This window comes from Panthera leo, chromosome E2 (assembly GCF_018350215.1).
Source record: "Panthera leo isolate Ple1 chromosome E2, P.leo_Ple1_pat1.1, whole genome shotgun sequence".
Lineage (NCBI taxonomy): Eukaryota > Metazoa > Chordata > Mammalia > Carnivora > Felidae > Panthera > Panthera leo.
In genome coordinates, this window is record NC_056693.1 from 7856708 (window position 1) to 7874472 (window position 17765).

The 17765-nt window shown below is 51.8% G+C and overlaps 2 protein-coding genes across 11 annotated transcripts; one reads left to right on the top strand and one right to left on the bottom strand.

Moving 5' to 3' along the window:
- Positions 1–1099: 1099 nt before the first annotated feature.
- On the bottom strand, positions 1100–17692 carry LOC122208039. 10 transcript variants are annotated; one of them, XM_042918615.1, is made up of 5 exons: positions 17185–17692; positions 16325–16388; positions 13648–13730; positions 9489–9577; positions 3522–4340 (listed from the first exon to the last, which is right to left on the bottom strand). In XM_042918615.1, the coding sequence occupies exons 1-5, from the start codon at positions 17458–17460 to the stop codon at positions 4265–4267; spliced, it is 588 nt and encodes a 195-aa protein (XP_042774549.1). In that variant the 5' UTR covers positions 17461–17692; the 3' UTR covers positions 3522–4264. The 10 variants fall into 10 exon arrangements, 3 of the variants coding, with proteins under 3 accessions (XP_042774549.1, XP_042774548.1, XP_042774550.1); XM_042918614.1 differs by lacking the exon at positions 3522–4340 and adding an exon at positions 7047–7512; XR_006197091.1 differs by lacking the exons at positions 3522–4340; positions 17185–17692 and adding an exon at positions 8457–8859 and having other exon boundaries at positions 16325–16703.
- On the top strand, positions 4344–14483 carry NAPSA (napsin A aspartic peptidase). The gene is made up of 9 exons (XM_042918613.1): positions 4344–4460; positions 7586–7727; positions 7815–7938; positions 8131–8249; positions 8545–8744; positions 10836–10958; positions 11200–11344; positions 13880–13978; positions 14180–14483. Exons 1-9 carry the CDS (start codon positions 4384–4386, stop codon positions 14417–14419), a joined length of 1269 nt encoding a protein of 422 aa, XP_042774547.1. The 5' UTR covers positions 4344–4383; the 3' UTR covers positions 14420–14483.
- Positions 17693–17765: the final 73 nt, after the last annotated feature.

Consider the following 17765-nt stretch of genomic DNA (forward strand, 5'->3'; position numbering starts at 1 on the left):
CTCCTCTCTCTTGCATCACTGTTTGTGCAACCCTTGAGCCGTTGACCTTCAAGGATTCCCCTTCACCAAACGCCAGCACGTCCTCACAGTGCTGTTGGGTATACTTCCTGAATCCTGCGTGTGCTGGGCTCACTCCTCTGCCCAAGCTCCCCACCTCTCCCACTTCATAGCTCCATCCTTGAAGATCCCTTTCCTCTAGGCTCCACCTACGGGACTTTCTTGCTACAGCTCTCTAACAGAAACCCAAGTTCAAGAGTTGGGGGCCCCAACCATCTTGAAAGCAGATTCTTTAGCTTTAGTGAAGGCTTTGCACGATGGCCACCTCAGCTGACATCTGTCCGCAACCCCGTGATCCAGAACCGCATGGCCAAGCTGCTTTCAAACTTCTAACGCAGACACCATGAAAAATAATAAATGTGTATTTCTGTTTTAAATACAGTCACGGGGGTGACTTGTTACACAGCATTAGCTAACTAGTACATGCTCCCGAGTCTGCTTTTCTCTGTGTCTTTCCAGTCCTTGCAAATGAGGATAGCATTTACAGTGTTATGATACTGTAAGCATTGCCTTGTTTTTCTGGAGTGCGTTTCTATATTTCTTTTTAAATTTTCTTCTGAGGTAAAACTTCCCTAAAGTAAACCTACCTAGGGGCGCCTGAGTGGCTCAGTCAGTTAAGTGTCTGACTTCGGCTAAGGGCATGATTTCACAGCTCATGAGTTCGAGCCCCACTTTGGGCTTTCTGCTATCAGCACAGAGCCCACTTCGGATCCTCTGTCCCCTTCTCTCTCTGTCCCTCCCCAGTTTGTTCTCTCTCTCAGAATAAATAAATAAACTTTTAAAAACTTATAAAGTAAACCTACCCAAGGTGAAATACAAAATCTTAAACGTACAGCTTGATGAATTTTTACTGATGTATTCACCCATGGAACGCCCACTCAGATTGAGGTAGAGAACATCTCTAGCATCCCTCAAGGCTCCCACGTGCCCCCTGCCAGTCAATACCCTTGGCAAAGGATCACCACTATTCCAACTTCTAAGTTGAGGTTGGTTTTGCCTGTTCTTGAACATAATATGAGTGGAATCGCGTGTTTTGGCCTGTTTGGTCTCAAAATACTGTAGATGGGGTAGCTAATAATCATAGATATTTATTTCTCATGGTTCTGGAGGCTGGGAAGCCCACGGATCAAGGCACTGACAGATCGGGTCTGCTTCCTGGTTAATAGCCTTTTCACTGTGTCCACACAAGGGTTGGAGGGGCGGAGGAGCTCTCTATGGTCAATTTTAAAAGGGTATGAATCCCATTCAGGAGGGCGCCACCTTCCTGATTGAATCACCTCCCCAAACCCCCACCTCTAAATACTTTTTTTACACTGGGGGTTCGTTTTCAACATTGAATTGGAAGGAGGACACAGACATTCGGTCCATACTAGGCACTCTTTGTTCTTTCACTTATCATTAGGTCTCTGAGAATCACCCATGTCCTGGGGGCGCCTGGCTGGCTCAGTCAGAAGAGCACGTGACTCTTGATCTCTGGGTTGTAAGTTTGAGCCCCACGTTGGGCGTGGAGATTACTAAAAAAAAATAAAGACACAAAGTTTATTTAAAAAAATGACCCGTATCATTGCATGACTTATCAGTTCATTCCTTTTTATTGCTGAGTAGTGAGCCACTGAATGGATACCTTCCACAGTATGTCTATTCTCAAGCTCACGAACATACTGGTGGTTTCCAGTTTAGGGCTATCGTGAACAATGCGGTTTTATTTATTTATTTATTTATTTTTTTTTTTTATTAATTTTTTTTTTCAACGTTTTTAATTTATTTTTGGGACAGAGAGAGACAGAGCATGAACGGGGGAGGGGCAGAGAGAGAGGGAGACACAGAATCGGAAACAGGCTCCAGGCTCCGAGCCATCAGCCCAGAGCCTGACGCGGGGCTCGAACTCACGGACCGCGAGATCGTGACCTGGCTGAAGTCGGACGCTCAACCGACTGCGCCACCCAGGCGCCCCTATTTTTTATTTTTTTTAAATGTTTATTTCTGAGAGAGAGAGACAGAGAGAGAGGGAGAGAGAGAGAGTGAGAGTATGAGCAGGGGAGGGGCAGAGAGAGAGGGAGACCCAGAATCCAAAGCAGACTCCAGGCTCTGATGTGTCAGCATGGAGACCGACGGGGGTGGGGGGCTTGAACTCACAGACCAAGACCTGAGTTGAAGCCGGATGGAAGCTCAACAGACTGAGCCACCCAGACGCCCCAGGAGACAGGATGTTTCAAGACAATGGAAGAGCTTTTTTTTTTTTTTTTTTTTTTTTTTTATCGATTACATGTAGCTTTGGTGAGGCTGTGGGGACATTGGGGTTATTATCGCCCCTGCAGTTGGAAGCCTACATCATCACAAGTTCTCTGGGGAGTAACTAAGCAACATGTATTCAGATCTACAACTTACATCTGTTCATGGCTGGAGTAATTATGGTTCGAGGAATCGTAATGCAGGGACAACGTGTGACTCTTGATCTTGGGGACATGAGTTTCCCCATGTTGCATGTAAAGATTATTTTTAAAAACGAGAAATCGTCGGGGCGCCTGGGGGGCTCAGTCAGTTGAGGGCCCGACTTCAGCTCAGGTCATGATCTCGCGGTTCAGGAGTTCGAGCCCCGCGTCCGGCTCTGTGCTGACAGCTGGGAGCCTGGAGCCTGCTTTGGATTCCGTGTCTCCCTCTCTCTCTGGCCCTCCCCCACTCGTTCTCTAAATAAAACATTAAAAAAAATTTTTTTGTAAAGAAACCTGGAAATTGTCATGCAGAGGGGCTCCAGGGTGTCTCATTCGGTGCAGTGGTGAGTTCGAGCCCTCCGTCGGGCTTGAGGTTCTCTCCCTCTCTGCTTCCTTCTCTCCCTCAAAATAAATGAATGAACTTTAAAAAATGTAAGTTAAAAATATTAAGAAAAAGAAATTGTCATGCAGATATTATGGAATGAGTACACAGAAAAATACACATGCAGAAGATTACTGTAGCATTGTTTTAATATTAGAAAAGGGCGGGGGCACCTGGGTGGCTCAGTGGGTTGAGTGTCAGACTTTTCGTTTCAGCTCAGGTCATGATCTCACAGGTTCGTGAGTTCGAGCCCAGCACTGGGCTCTGAGCTGATGATGCGGAGCTTGCTTGGGGTTCTTTCTCTCCCTCTTTCTATGCCCCTCGTCCGCTCGCACGTGCACTCTCTCTCTGTCTCAAAAATAAACAAACAAACTTAAAAAAATTTTTTTTTAATTTTTTTAATGTTTATTTTTGAGAGAACATTAATTTTTTAATGTTTATTTATTATTGAGAGAATAAATAATACATTATTTATTAAATAAATAAATGTTTATTTATTTTTGAGCAGAGGAGGGACAGAGAGAGAGGGAGACACAGAATGTGAAGCAGGCTCCAGGCTCCGAGCCGTCAGCACAGAGCCCAACGCGGGGCTCGAACTCACGGACTGCGAGGTCATGACCTGAACCGAAGTCGGACGCTTAACCGACTGAGCCACCCAGGTGCCCAACTTTAAAAAAATTTTTAAATAAAAAAATGACAAGCTGATTATTGACATGTAAATCTAAGCTAGAAAACCAAAGACCTCAAATAGTTTCTCAGAAATGTTTGCAGCTCCATGATCAGTGCGTTTGTTTAAGAATGCAGATTCTTGGGATGAGCACTGGGTGTTGGATGGAAACTAATTTGACAATAAATTTCATATATTAAAAAAAAGGAAAAAAAAAAAAGAATGCAGATTCTTGGGCTCTATCTCAGGCCTTGGGAACCAGAATCTCTGAGCGTGGTGCCCAGGAATCTGCATTTTAACTAGACGTTCGGATGCCCATTTAATATTTGAGAAACTTAGTCAATGAAACAAGGGGCACAATGAGACCCAGAGAGACATTGTCAAATATTTTTAGGCTCTTTGCCCAGTTACCAGGGGAAGGAGCTCCTCTAGTCTGACCCTCTCTCCCTTCCCCCAGATCCTTCGCAACATCCGCCCATCCCTGCACTTGCCCAAGGAAACCTTGTGGTTAATGAGTCTCGGAAAAGTGAAGTGAAAGTGGTAAACAAAATCAACAGCAGCTACAGGATTAGAAGTGGGGTGGGGGCCGCGGGAGACCGTCCCTGTCCCCTCACTGAAGTCGGGAGTGAGGCGACCAGTGACACAAGTTGACATTTCTGGTGTCCCTACAACAATACTCCACACGTCCCTCAAAATACACCACCCGCTTCCCGCTCCTGTCCCCCCTCACCCACAGAGAGATTTCACGTCCGTCCCGGTCACCTCAGAAACCCGGAGGTGGGCGGTGAACAGGGCGGAGTCTCTGAGGAAAGAAAACGGATGGGTCAACACTCGGGTCCCCAGAGATGTCTCCGCTACCGACGCTTCTGCTGTGGTTGCTGCTGCTGCTGACTGTGGAGCCTGCCAGCGCCTCGCTGATCCGGTACTGGGGACCCCCTACCCCGAACCTGGGATGGACTCTCCCCCTTTTGCCCTTCAAGACCGGGGCCCCGAAGTTCAGTGACTCCCAAAGCTGGCACCCCAGGACCCGTGACTTCTATCTCTTGGGTTCCCAGACCTCCAAATTGGGCTCTCGCCGCCCTCCCCTCGCCCAGGGTGGGGGGCTTCTACCCTGATGTGTCCTAAGAGGACAGACAGCCCTTTCGTCCAAGGTCCTCCAATCCTGAGACCCTCCACTGGGGACTCCTCCTTCCCTCCCCTCTCCAGACAAGTTTTTGGGAGATCCCACCCTGAGCTCTGATGATCTGGTACTGGGGTTTCCAGACATGCAACTCCCCTGACCCCCAACCCAACAGATCTTGGAGACTCAGAACTGTGACTCCCCCAGCTTCACATCTCCCAGACTGTTTAGGTCTCAAGAAGCCCAGTTTGGGGGACCCCAGGGATCCCTCACTCACCTAGCCTCTGGTGCCTCCCACCCCAATCTCTTACTTCTCCTCTCTTCTCCCATCCCCTGGAACCGGGGGGGGGGGGGGGGCAGGGAGGGGTCCTCTTCCAGGAAACATTTCCCCCACTTAACGTTCTTGAGCCTCTCAAAGATTGAGTCATGGCGGGGGTGGGTGGGGGGTGGCAAAGAAGTGAGTGAGGGGGCAGGGCTCCAAGGAGTGATTTTAGGCAGGTATGTGAATATCCCTGCATGTGATGTTTGCTAACCTGCTTCTTGAACCTAATAGATCACGGCCATTTCCCCAGCCAGCACAAAGGGCAGTGATTCTCTTCAGAGTTGTTTCAGGGCCAACAGCATCCGCAGGACCCAGGAACTTGTTAGAAATGCAAACCCTCAGGCTCCATCTCAGACCTAATTCATTAGAAACTACAAGTTCTGAATCTCAGCTCTGGGGCAGGGGCTGGCAAACTCTCAACCTAGGGCCAAATTCAACCTGCCGCCTGTTTTTTTGCGAACGAAGTTTAACAAAACCCAGCCACGTTGTCTAGGGCTGATTTTGTGCTATACAGACGGAGCCGAGCAGTTGCAACAGAGGCAGGTGGCAGGCAAAATCTTTACCAAAAAACTTAAAATTTGAGAATCACTGGCACAGAGAGCTACCTCCTCCTTTTTAGCGGTTGGGTGAATTCCATTCTGCAGAGCCAAGTCCTAGCTAGCCGGTCCCGTCTTCAAAATTAGACACATGCTCACAGACACAGCTTTGTGCACCTGTCCAGTGATCTCCTGTGGATGAAACTCATTGAGCTGAAATGAAGTTGGGTTAAAAGGCGTGTAAGGGCTCAGTGGGTTGGACGTCTGACTTCCTCTCCTGTCGTGATCTCTCAGTTCCTGAGTTTGAGCCCCACCTCGGGCTCACTGCTGTCAGCTGCTGTCATCATGGAGCTTGCTTTGAGTCCTTTGTCCCCATCTCTCTCTCTCTCTCTCTGCCCCTCCCCCCCAAAAAAGGTGTGTACAGTTTTAAGCCCAATGATACACATCTGGCAAATCATCCTCCAGAAAGTTGGTATCAATCGATAGCCCCTAGTCAACGGTGAGTATTCTTAGGTCTTTGCCAATCTACAGGGTGAAAAAAGTTTTCTGACTCTCATCATTTGTATTCTTTTGACAACTATTGGGGTTGGACATCTAACATAAAAAGATGTTATTTGTTTAGAAGCTGTTTGTACTTCTGCAAATTACCTGTTTGTGTCCTTTGCTTATTATCCTGGCAAATGTCAAGAACTGTAATGTTAGCTTGCCACAGTTTTGTGGCTGCTTGTAGAAGACACAAGACCCCCAGGTCAGAGACAAGGACAGGTTATTACTCTTGGCAACAGTAGTAGCCAGAGTATCAGTTCTCTGAGCCCCAGTTCCCACAGGGCGAGATGAAGAGAGCTGGCTGAGATCTGCACATGCAGTGGGGTGCATTACAGGAGAGGAACCCCAAGTTTAGGGAACCTGGACCTTTTACAATGGATCATAAACCTGCGTGCTCTTTGGCCCAGAGGGAGACACTGTTTCTCCCCCAAGGCTGTTCACTAAATGAAATCCTTGACAAAGGCAGTCAGTCTGTCTGCAGAAATGAGAGAGAACCATGAGGGAATTGTCTTCCAACACCGGGTTGTTTATCTTATTCTTATTTGCTTGTAAAAGCTCTTTGCATATTAGATATATTAAGTCTTTGACATACAACTTGTAATTATTTCCCTTAGATTTTTAAAAAACTTTTTAAACAGCTTTGTGTGTTGGCAAAGGGAGTACAAAGGTTTAAAATTTTAGAGTTACATTCATCAATCCTCTCCCCAATGATTTCTGGTCTTGGTATCATGATTTGAAAAATCTTACTCTTCCCAGAGTTATGTAAACATGTTACTTCTCTCTAGTGCTCTTATATTACATTTCACATTAGATCTTTGATTATCTGGAACGTATTTTAGTATTATCTTTTTAATGTTCATTTATTTTTGAGAGAGACAGAGACAGAGTACGAGAGGGGGAGGAGCAGCGAGAGAGGGAGACACAGAATCCGAAGCAGGCTCCGGGCTCCGAGCTGTCAGCACAGAGCCCGACGCTGGGGCTCGAACTCATGAACCGCGAGATCATGATCCGAGCCCAAGTCGGACACTTAACCGACTGAGCCACCCAGGTGCCCCAAGGCATGTATTTTAGCGTAAAGAGTGAAACCGGGATTTGGTGCTTACAGTCTCTCCCACACCAACAGTGAAGAAAATAGTCTCCAACATCATGAAGTGAAGCATGCAAGCGTTTTTGCCAAGTCTAGTTTCACGTTGGGGTCTTTGAAAGCCTTTGTGAGCGTCGAGTTCCCGAGGATGGCTTATGTTATGTTCTTTGAAATGGCCCTTATTGAAACACTTTGGGGAAAGTCTGTTTGGGGTGGGCTGGTTCGCTCTTGCAGAGTCTTTGGGGGAGATTTGTCATCCTGGTTTGATAGGTATTCCGTTGGGTTTCCTGGAAGGTTGTTATTGCAGGGTTTCTGACAATGGCTGCTGTTGTAGGACCATTGAGACATTTGCTTTGTCGTTCCACCCTATTTGGGAGATTCCTTTATGGAGGGTCTCCAGGAAGAGTAGTTTCCCAAGTGTCAGCATCCTCCCCCACAGGATCCCTCTCCGCCGAGTGCACACTGGACACAGGACTCTGAACCCACTGAGGGGATGGCGGAAGCCAGCAGCGACCCCCGCTTTGGGGGCCCCCTCCCCTGGAGACAAGCCCACCTTCGTACCTCTCTCTAACTACATGAATGTGAGTCACAGCCCCAGAGAGTCCTCACCCTCCTCCCCACTGAAGAAGTCAAACCCTTCATTCACCCTCTCTCCGTTTCACCCTCAGGTCCAGTATTACGGGGAAATTGGGCTGGGAACGCCCCCACAAAACTTCTCTGTCGTTTTTGACACTGGCTCCTCCAATCTCTGGGTCCCGTCCATAAGATGCCACTTCTTCAGCCTGCCCTGCTGTGAGCTTTCATGGGGGAGAATGAGACTGAACAGGGGTGGTGGGAGAAGTGGGGCCTGGGTCTTGGCTTCCCGAGGATTTTGGAGGTGCTGTTCTCTTCTGACATGCCCTCACGGGTCACAAGTTCACAGAGGCAGGAGGCCACTGGGAGACTCCCTTCCTCCAGTGACACCTCCCTGATCTTCTGACCTAGGGCTCCACCACCGTTTCAACCCCAAGGCCTCCAGCTCCTTCCAACCCAATGGGACCAAGTTTGCCATTCAGTATGCAGCTGGGAGGCTAGCTGGCATCCTGAGTGAGGACAAGCTGACTGTGCGTGACCATGGACCCCAGGAAGACTTGAGGCTGGGAGAACCCCACCGTCTGAGAGGATCTGGCTTAGGGAGGGGGCTTAGGAGGCGGGGCTTCCTGGGGAAATGGATGAAAGGGGCGGGGTTTCCTGGTTAAAGGGGTGGGCTTCCTAAGTGGGGAAGCAGTCTTTCCTAGACGGTTGGGGGCTGTTTTCAGGGGTGTCCATATGGGATTCATGCCTTGGTTTGGAACATTTCAGGGTTATGTAGGTTATGTCCTTCAAGAAGTAACCTGCCCCATTTGAATCTATCCGTAGATTGGAGGAATTATGAATGCATCAGTGATTTTTGGAGAGGCTCTGTGGGAGCCCAGCCTGGTGTTCACTTTTGCCCGCTTCGATGGGATACTGGGCCTTGCTTTCCCCGTTCTGGCCGTGGGAGGGGTCCGACCCCCACTGGATGTACTGGTGGACCAGGGGCTACTGGATAAGCCTGTCTTCTCCTTCTACCTCAACAGGTAATGGGCGAGGGTCTACCTTCCTATGAGTCCTAGCCCCAAGAAAGATGTTCTGTCTGCTTTCAGAAGTCCCATGTCCAATAAAGGAAGTCTCATCTTCCACTCAGGAAGTCACCTACCCAATATAAATAACACGTGCTCAAAAAGTCCCACTCACCGAGCAACCTTAAGACCTACTACAGGGGCGCCTGGGTGGCTCGGTCGGTTGGGCGTCCGACTTCGGCTCAGGTCATGATCTCACGGTCCGTGGGTTCGAGCCCCACGTCAGGCTCTGTGCTGACAGCTCAGAGCCTGGAGCCTGTTTCAGATTCTGTGTCTCCCTCTCTCTCTGCCCCTCCCCTGTTCATGCTCTGTCTCTCTCTGTCTCAAAAATAAATAAACGTTAAAAAAAAAATTAAAAAAATTAAAAAAAAAAAGACCTACTACAAGCACTCACTGTCACTTTAAATGCTTCATGTTTCAAACCCAAACCAGGAAACTCCGTGCCTTACCTACTCAACTTAGGAACTCCCTCTTCCCCGCACACAAAGCCCAAATTCCATTTGAGAGTACATTCCAGAAGTCAGAAGCTACCCATTGTAATCGAAGAAGTCCCACCTATCTTTTAGGAAGCTCAACTTTATACGCTCAGAAAGCCCCACCCACCATCCAGGAAGGCCCCACCTTCCCTCTGGAGGTCCATCCCCCACAGTCATAAAATCCTATGCCTGAGCAGGTCCCACCCACTCGGGAAGCTCCACTTACCTCCCGAGGGGTCCTCTCCTTCCACACCTCCAGGAATCCCCGCCCTTCTCAGCCAAATCAGGAAGCCTGCCACCTCTGACCCGTGAGACCTACAATTTAGAAAGTCTCACCATGTGCCCAGGAAGCCACCCCGCTTCTGCCCAAGTGACACCTGCCAGAGCCAATTCGCAAACCCCGGGGCTCCACGTACACTCCACCCCAGTGGCTCAGTTGGTGAACAGTCCAATTCTCGATTTCAGCTCAGGTCGAGCTCTTCCGCTGGCTGTGGTGCCTGCTTAAGATTCTCTCTCCCTCCCTCTCTGCCCCTCCCCTGCTCACCCGCACGCGTATGCGCTCTCTTCCAGTAAGTAACAAATTCCACCCCAGAAGTTCTACCTTCTACAGTCAAATCAAGAAGCTCTGGGGGCTGCTGCGTGGTTCAGTCCTTAAGTATCTGACTTTGGCTCAGGTCATGATCTCATGGTTCGTGAGTTCGAGCCACGTATCTGATGAGCTCAAGCCCCACTTCAGGTAAAAAAAAACAGGAGCCCACTCCGGGTGAGCCCCGCTTCTCTCTCTCTCTCTCTCTCTCAAAAAAAAAATAATAATAATAATAATAATTAATTAATTAATTAAAAAATTTAAAAATAAAAATAAAAAAAGAAGTCCTGTCCCCACTTCAGAAGCCCCCCAGGACCCTAAAAGACCTTCACCAAGAAAAGTCCCATTTCCTTTTCCTTTTTTTGCTTTGCTTCCAGTCCCAACATCTAGACCCTGCCTACATCCCACTACTCCACCCAGAACTGGTGACCTCCCATTGGCAAGAATTCCCTGCCTTTTTTTAAAGTTTATTTATTTATTAAAAAAGGTTTTTTTTTTTTTTAATGTTTATTCATTTTTGAGAGACAGAGAGAGACAGTGTTAGCGGCGGGGGGGGGGGGGGGGGGGTGGGGTGGGGGTGGGGGCAGAGAGAGAGGGAGACACAGAACCCGAAGCAGGCTCCAGGCTCTGAGCTGTCAGCACAGAGCCTGATGTGGGGCTTGAACCCACGAACTTTGAGATCATGACCTGACTGAAGTCGGACGCTTAACCGACTGAGCCACCCAGGCACCCCAAGTTTATTTATTTATTTTTGAGAGAGAGTGAGAGAACACAGTGCACGCGCGTGCAAGCCGGGGGAGGGACAGAGAGAAAAGGGAGACAGACAATCCCAAACAGGCTCCGCAATGTCATCACAGAGCCTGACACAGGGCTCGAACCCACGAACCATGAGAAATCTCAACCGACTGAGCCACCCAGGAGCCCCAGGAACTCCCTTCCTTGACCCTGCCAGGCCGGCAGGACACTGACGGCACTTTGCCTCTGCAGGGATCCTGAAGCGGCCGATGGAGGAGAGCTGGTCCTGGGGGGCTCCGATCCGGCTCACTATATCCCACCCCTCACCTTCCTGCCGGTCACGATCCCCGCCTACTGGCAGATCCACATGGGGCGGTGAGAGACCTGGCCTCCTAGGTCTGGGAGGAATGGGCCAGAGACCAATCCCCATTGTCCTGGGGAGGAGGGAGCCGGAGGCCTGGACTCCTGGTCTGAGGGAGGAGGAAGCTGGGGCCCTGGACTCCTGGGTCTGGGGGAGGAGGGGCTGGGCCAGGGCTCCTGTGATTGAGGGAGGAGGGGCTGAGGGCCTGGATTCCTAGGACACTGGCTCCAACTTCTACCCTTTGCCCCCTCACAGTGTGAAGGTGGGCACAGGGCTGACTCTTTGTGCCCAGGGCTGCGCTGCCATCCTGGACACGGGCACATCCCTCATCACAGGACCCACTGAAGAGATCCGGGCCCTGAATACAGCCATTGGAGGAATCTCCTTGCTGGTGGGCGAGGTGAGGACCTAGAGTCTGGTGGGGCTTTGATGGCAAACACTGGGCAGGACGCTTGGGGCCCGAGGGTGGGATTAGGTGGTTAAGAGGTATCCCAAGGCAGAAGGCCCTGGGCACCACGAGTGACAGGCTGTGGGGCAGTGGTCGGAAGCAAGGACACTTCCTAGGCATCTGCTGCGTGAGTCTGGAGATGGTGATACGGGTTGATTCAGGACCGCATGGGAGTGAGAAGCCTAGGGAGCCTGGGGACATCCGGGGGAGGTACACAGGAAGCTGAGGAATATTTACCATCAGATGGTACTCAGAGCCTTGGAGGGCAGCCGTCTCTGGGAGAGAGAAGAGGTCTCAGGAGCAGCCTTGGGGAACATCCGCATGGAGAAGTGGAGACAGGGCAGGAGCGGTGGCAGGCAGGGGAGGGGCGCCTGGAGAGCGGGGGCTCACTGAGGTTGTGCAAAGGAAGCTTCGGGCATGGAGGGGCAGGGTGGGGCAGGGGGTGGGTCCTTCCAGGTAGAAATTTCCACGAGGTCTATCAAATGCCTAGGATGTGGGCTTATAATGGGCCAAGGGAACCAGGTAGATTGGAGCGGTTATGGGCATGGGTTGTCCGGGTTGGAACCCAGCTCTGCCACTGTTTTCTCTTGGACAAGCCACTTAGTATTCCTTTGCCTCAGGGCGCCTGGGTGGCTCAGTTGGTTAAGCGTGGGTGCGAGCCCCACGTCAGGCTCTGTGCCGACAGCTCAGAGCCTGGAGCCTGCTTGAGATTGTGTCTCCCTCTCTCTCTCTCTGCCCCTCCCCTGCTCACACTCTGTCTCTCTCTCTCTCTCTCTCTAACATAAATAAAACATTAATATTCCTTTGCCTCAGTTTCCTAACTTCTAAAACAGGGTTACTAATACTCGTGTTTTAGGTATGTTGTGAGGGTTGAATGCATTAGCCTATATAAGGTTCTAAGCTGATGCTCTGATCATACACTGGAAATCAACCTTGTTCCCATTATTCCTTATCTTCCCAACAAGGTAATGACTCTTGGTTTGGAAGGAAGACAGACTTCCTGGCAGTTAGCTACAGTGGCCTAACACTGTATTCTTGGGTACTTGGGGGTGGTGGGATTTGAGGTAACGTGGAGAACAACTGTTCTAACAATCTAAAAAGGGCAGCTCTCAGGACGCCCGGGTGGCCGTCGATTAAGCTTTTTGACTTCAGCTCAGGTCATGATCTCACCGTTCAGGAGTTCGAGTCCGCACTGGGTGAGCTCGAGCCCGGCTTCAGGGTGAGCCAGACTCACTCTCTCTCTCTCTCTCTCTCTCTCTCTCTCCCTGTCTCTCTCTCTCTCTGTCCCTCGTGGGATTCTGTCTCTCGCTCTGTCTCCACCCTCACTCACTTGCACTCTCTCTCTCTCTCAAACAATAAAAATAAACATAACAAAAATAAAAAGGGCAGCTCTCAGCCACTCAGCTCCCGCTAAGTATTCCCATGTGGGGAAAGCCAGATCTCCTGGTTTGTTGGAGAAAGCTGAAAACATTATTTGAAAGCTCCTGGTTTGGGCCATAGACCACCCCTTAAACAAAGGAAACGAGCCAATCAACAAGGAATGACTAGGTATTTAGAGGTCTCAAACCAATAAGGGCAGAAACTGAAAAGAAGGAACAAGGGGGAAAGGAAGGAGGGGGTGACCAAAACCTTATAAAACAAGGTCCCTTGCCTACAGCCGCAGGTATTCACCTTCAAATGTCCCCTCTCTGTAAAGAGAGTTTTCATACTGTTTTGTTTTTTTTTTTAAGTTTCTTTATTTGTTTTGAGAGAGAATGCGCGTGCTTGCGAGTTGGGGAAGGGCAGAGAGAGGGAGAGACAGAATCCCAAGCAGGCTCTGTGCCACCAGCCCAATGCAGGCCTCGAACCCATGAACCATGAGATCATGACCTGAGCCGAACCCAAGAGTCAGATGTTTAACCGTCTGAGCCACCCAGGCGCCACCATATTATTCGTAACTTTCTAATTTTCAATAATAAACTTTGGCCCGCTGCTCACTTAAAAAACAAGCAAGCAAGCAAGCCCCTGGTTTGTGGTAACACTTACTATGAGTCCAGGCATTCTTCCAAACTAACTTATTATCCACATAACATACCTATGAAGTATTACTATCAACTACACCTTCAAATTGGACACCGCGGCACAGAGAGATTAAGTAACTTGCCTAAGGCTGCACAGCAGCAGACTCCAAGGATACCACCTGCACCACCGTGGGGTACGGCTGGTAACTAATTTTTAAAACATTTTAGACACAGTGCAAGACAACTTAAACGCACCCTGTGGGCTCCATGTGCCTCGGGGCCGGTAGTTTCTGATCCACAAGGAGATGAAGGAAAAGAGGGTTTGATCAAATGGGAGCCTAAAGGAAGTGACAACAACTATGTTAGGGGCGAAGGAAGAGCGGGTGAGGCGAGAGAAGGCAGCAGAACTTGACCGCACAAGACCGTGAAGACCTATCTTAAGCAGAGCGGGAATCCCTCAGCCCCACTTGTTCCTCCTCTCCCTCAGTACCTCATCCAGTGCGAGACAATCCCCACGCTGCCCCCCGTCTCCTTCCTCCTTGGTGGGGTCTGGTTTAACCTCACGGCTCAGGACTACGTCATCCAGGTAGGTGGCCGTCACAAGGCAGTGACGCAAAAAGATGGGATTTGAGAGGATGGAGCTGGGAACGAGACATCACTGGGACGGAGTAGGGGCCACAGAAACACTTCTGGTGCCGGGGTAGTGGGCGGGGCAAAGCTGTGGCTCCCGGGGAAGAGGCGGGTTCGGTGTGCCTGACACCCAGTGGCCCGTTTTGTCGCCTTGCAGATTGTTCGGGGTGGTTTCCGCCTCTGCTTCTCTGGCTTCCAGGCCCTCGACCTGCCTCCGCCTGCAGGGCCCCTCTGGATTCTCGGCGATGTCTTCTTGCGGACCTACGTAGCCGTCTTCGACCGCGGGAACCTGACGAGCGGGGCCCGAGTGGGGCTGGCGCGCTCACGCTTTGGGGAAACCGAACCACCAAGGGGTGGGCCCGCGCAGGCGCAGTTCTCCGGCTGGCGCCTCGGTTAGGCGCAGGCGCACCGAGTGGTAGTCGAGGCCCAGGTACTCCATAAAAATCCGTTCTTACCATTGACTCTACCTGGGTCACTTTTTTCTTTTTTTTTAAGCGCGTGATTTTTGGAGAGAAAAGTTAGTGTCCAGCTCTCTGACTTGAGGAAGAAAGGAAGGAGAAAGGTATCACTCCTTTTCTCCAGGGCAGGGCTCCCGCCGGTGCGGAGGTCTTGTACTACGAATCCCAGGAGGCCCTTCGCCTACGCTGTCTATAGACAGAGGCGCCCGGCACCGCGAAGCCTCATGGACCTTGTATTCCAGGCCGTGTTCTCGTCTTGCCGGGGGCGGGCGCAGCCACAACATGCGTGGGAGGCGACAGGTCGCGACGGCAGCGACAGGTGGCAGTGGGGGGTGCTGCCTGAATCGTAAAGGGCTTTCCAACCCTTGTTTTAAGGGGAGGGGATATGATTCCCGCAGACTTCATCCTCTGTTCTTCCTTCTCCCCTTGGGATTCCGAGACCCCTGGGTCCGCCATAAAGGCGGGGCTTGAAGCCCCCGGGTTGGGGGGAGCTGTGCTGTCCCTCCTCCGGCGATGATGTCATTCCCCCCCTCCGCAGCTTCTTGCTGCCCTGAGCTGCCGGGGCTGGGTCACCCCTCCCCCAACGCCAGCCCCGGATTCCCCCATCCCCGCCCCGCCTCGACTTGGGGTGAGTACGGGGGGAGGGGGAGAAGGCACAGGGTCCGGGGGCGGTAAAACGACCCAAATCCCAGTTTTGGAGGCGAGAGACCCGGGAGATGGGGACTCAAAGATTACAGCGGAGAAATTCTTCCTTAATAACGAGCTTTGGGAGCCAAGGTTCTTGGAAGGCCTGGGGGGACCAAGGATCGTAGGCGGAGAGTCTCCATATTTTCAGCTTTACTGTTCGGGAGACCCTCTTTCCTGGATTTATAACTGATGGGAATGGGGGTGGAGGAACGAGGCTGGGATCCTAGAAGTCGGGAAGCGGGAGACCCTTTCCCAATTCCAGGGCCTTGGAGAATGGGGGGGGGGGGGATGAGGGGGGCGCCAAGGATGACAGAGGTGGGAGTTTGGAGCTTTCAGGAATTTTGTGCCTGGAGGACCAGGAAAAGGATAGATTGGGAAGGAGGACGGGTGGGAAAGGGCTGAAAACCAGGACAGACATTGGTCTACACCCTCCTGGTGTCCATCGCCCCAAATCAAGTCCGCTTCCCCCTGGTCTGTTTGCAGGGCTGGGTGTCCCATACCCGGAGCCTACATTATGCCTCCAGTCGCCTACCCCATGGGTATAGACTGGAGGCTCACAAATCCCCCACATACCCCGGTGGGTCCTGGAGAGGGCCACGAGGGAGTGGTGGCATTCAGTTTTCCCTGGACCTGATGGAGTCTGGACTATACTGTTACTCCTTGCCCCGGGGCCTCCGCCCCGCTCCCGTGGTCTCTAATCTGGAGTCTCATCCCATATCGTCCCCTATGGCAGCCCCCTCGCCCACAGCCCCCACCTTCTCCCACACCTTCTGACCTCTGCAAAAACGCTATTTGGTAACTGGATCCCGTGCCTGGCTGCTGTCAAAAGCAGAAGAGAAAAGTAGAGTTGGGGGGAGGGAGAGGATATAAGGGAGCATAGCTGATTTTTACCCTAGTCCCTACTCCCACCCCTAGTGCCTACCCAACCCCTCCTCCAGCCACCACCCCCACTCCTGACTTGCTCAGAAACCTCACTCAACCCAAGCCTCAACCTAAGCCCAGTCCCTCACCTCAGGATTCACTGCTTCTGCCTGGGGATACACCGGAATTCAGGGTAGAGAAGAGTAGGAAGTTTTGATGTCTTTTCTCTGCCTTCCTGGGCCCCATCGGGGGCTTGAGTACCGCCCAAGGTCTGGGGGGGGGGGTGAAGGAAATACCTCCTTGGTCTGCAGGACAGGCTCCACTTCTGCAACTCTCTCCGCAGTGACGCAGCCTCGGGTCCTGGCCAGGATGGGGGTTAGAGGGGGTGATGGAGGGACAGAGACCAAAGGACAGCGGGACAAAGTCCCAAAGAAGTGGAGAGAGAGCCTCATAAGGGGATGAAAGAGGCACGGGGAGTGGGGATAGAGACCCGCATAGGGTGACAGAGAGAAAAAGGAGAGAAAGAGAAAAGGCACTTACAGAGGAGGGAGAGAGACGGAGGAGAGGAAAAAGATACTGACAGAGAGGTCGTCAGAGAACAAGAGCAAGGGGACAGAGATGCAGATGAATGGATAGAGACGGGGGGTGGGGGGTACAGGCTGGGAGAGGGGAGTGGAGGACAGAGACACAAAGAAGAGGGACAGAGACCTGGAGGGGACAGAGACCCAGGGAGAGGAAGACAAGGGCCTAGGGCAAGGAGGACAGCGCCCCAGAGAGGGAGTGGAGGACAGAGACACAAAGAGAAGAGACAGAGACCGGGAGGGGGCAGAGGCCCAGAGAGAGAGAGGCAAATCCCCGAGAATAAGCTACAGAGACCAGGAGAAAGAGACTGGGGGTGGGGGGACGGAGACACAGTTGGGGGAGAGGAGACTGAACCTTAGGGAGAAGGGAGTAAAGACTCAGAAGGAGGGGAACAGATTCAGAGAACAATGGGACAGAGACCCGGAGGGAGGGTAGAGACTTAGAAAAGAGGGTCCAGAGTCTCAGCGGGGCGAGGGCAGAGACGAGGGGACAAATAAATACTCAGAGAAAGGGATAGAAAGACATCGAGAGACACAAAAACGGGAGCGGGGACGGGTGGGTAGGCGATACGAACCAGCCGCCGCACCTGCAGAGGGAGGCGGTGGGCCAGGGATAATGCAGCGGGAGAAAGCCCGCAGCCCCTGACCCGCCCCCTTCGCTCCCGCAGGCACCGCCTCCTCCCGCCGCAGCCGGGGCAGAAGCTGAGGCCCCCGCTCCAGCGCCTGCGCCCAGCTGCTCTGTGTCTGGCCAGCCAAGGGGGCGGGGCAGGACACGCCCCTCCACTAGCCCCGCCCCAACTCTCCGCTCCCGCCGGGACTTTTCGGACACCTAGCCCCGCTCTATTTCTCATTGGCCCCGCTTATTTCCTCAGCCTAGCCAGTTTCCCGGAGCTTAGATTTCTCCCCTCCGCCGCCCTTAAGGCTCTCTCTTCACCCGTCCTCATCCATCCCTTGGTTCTGCAGTCTGCAGTCCGCTGTTATCTAGACTTGGTCCCTTTTACATCACCAGTTGGAAGTTCTTGCAGCGCCCTCCAAAGCCCTGCTGACCCTCACGCCGCTCTCCCAGGTTCTCTGAGCCCAGACTCCCCGTTCCAGGTCCTATTCTTCCATCCAGCCCAGTAATTTTGTACTCTGCAGGTCTCACCTTTCCCGTAGC

What these genes read in the sequence shown, in the direction of transcription:
- NAPSA (XM_042918613.1), top strand. Translation starts at nt 4,384, where the DNA reads ATGTCTCCGCTACCGACGCTTCTGCTGTGGTTGCTGCTGCTGCTGACT. An exon ending in GCCAGCGCCTCGCTGATCCG is followed by an intron (nt 4,461 to 7,585) that starts GTACTGGGGACC and finishes CCTCCCCCACAG; the next exon opens with GATCCCTCTCCGCCGAGTGC. An exon ending in TCTCCTTGCTGGTGGGCGAG is followed by an intron (nt 11,345 to 13,879) that starts GTGAGGACCTAG and finishes CCTCTCCCTCAG; the next exon opens with TACCTCATCCAGTGCGAGAC.
- LOC122208039 (XM_042918614.1), bottom strand. Translation starts at nt 17,460, where the DNA reads ATGAGAAATAGAGCGGGGCTAGGTGTCCGAAAAGTCCCGGCGGGAGCG. An exon ending in CTGTCCTGCAGACCAAGGAG is followed by an intron (nt 13,731 to 16,324) that starts GTATTTCCTTCA and finishes CACTTCCTTTAG; the next exon opens with GCTCCCATTTGATCAAACCC. An exon ending in AGGAGAGGACCCCTCGGGAG is followed by an intron (nt 7,513 to 9,488) that starts GTAAGTGGAGCT and finishes TCTCCCAAATAG; the next exon opens with GGTGGAACGACAAAGCAAAT.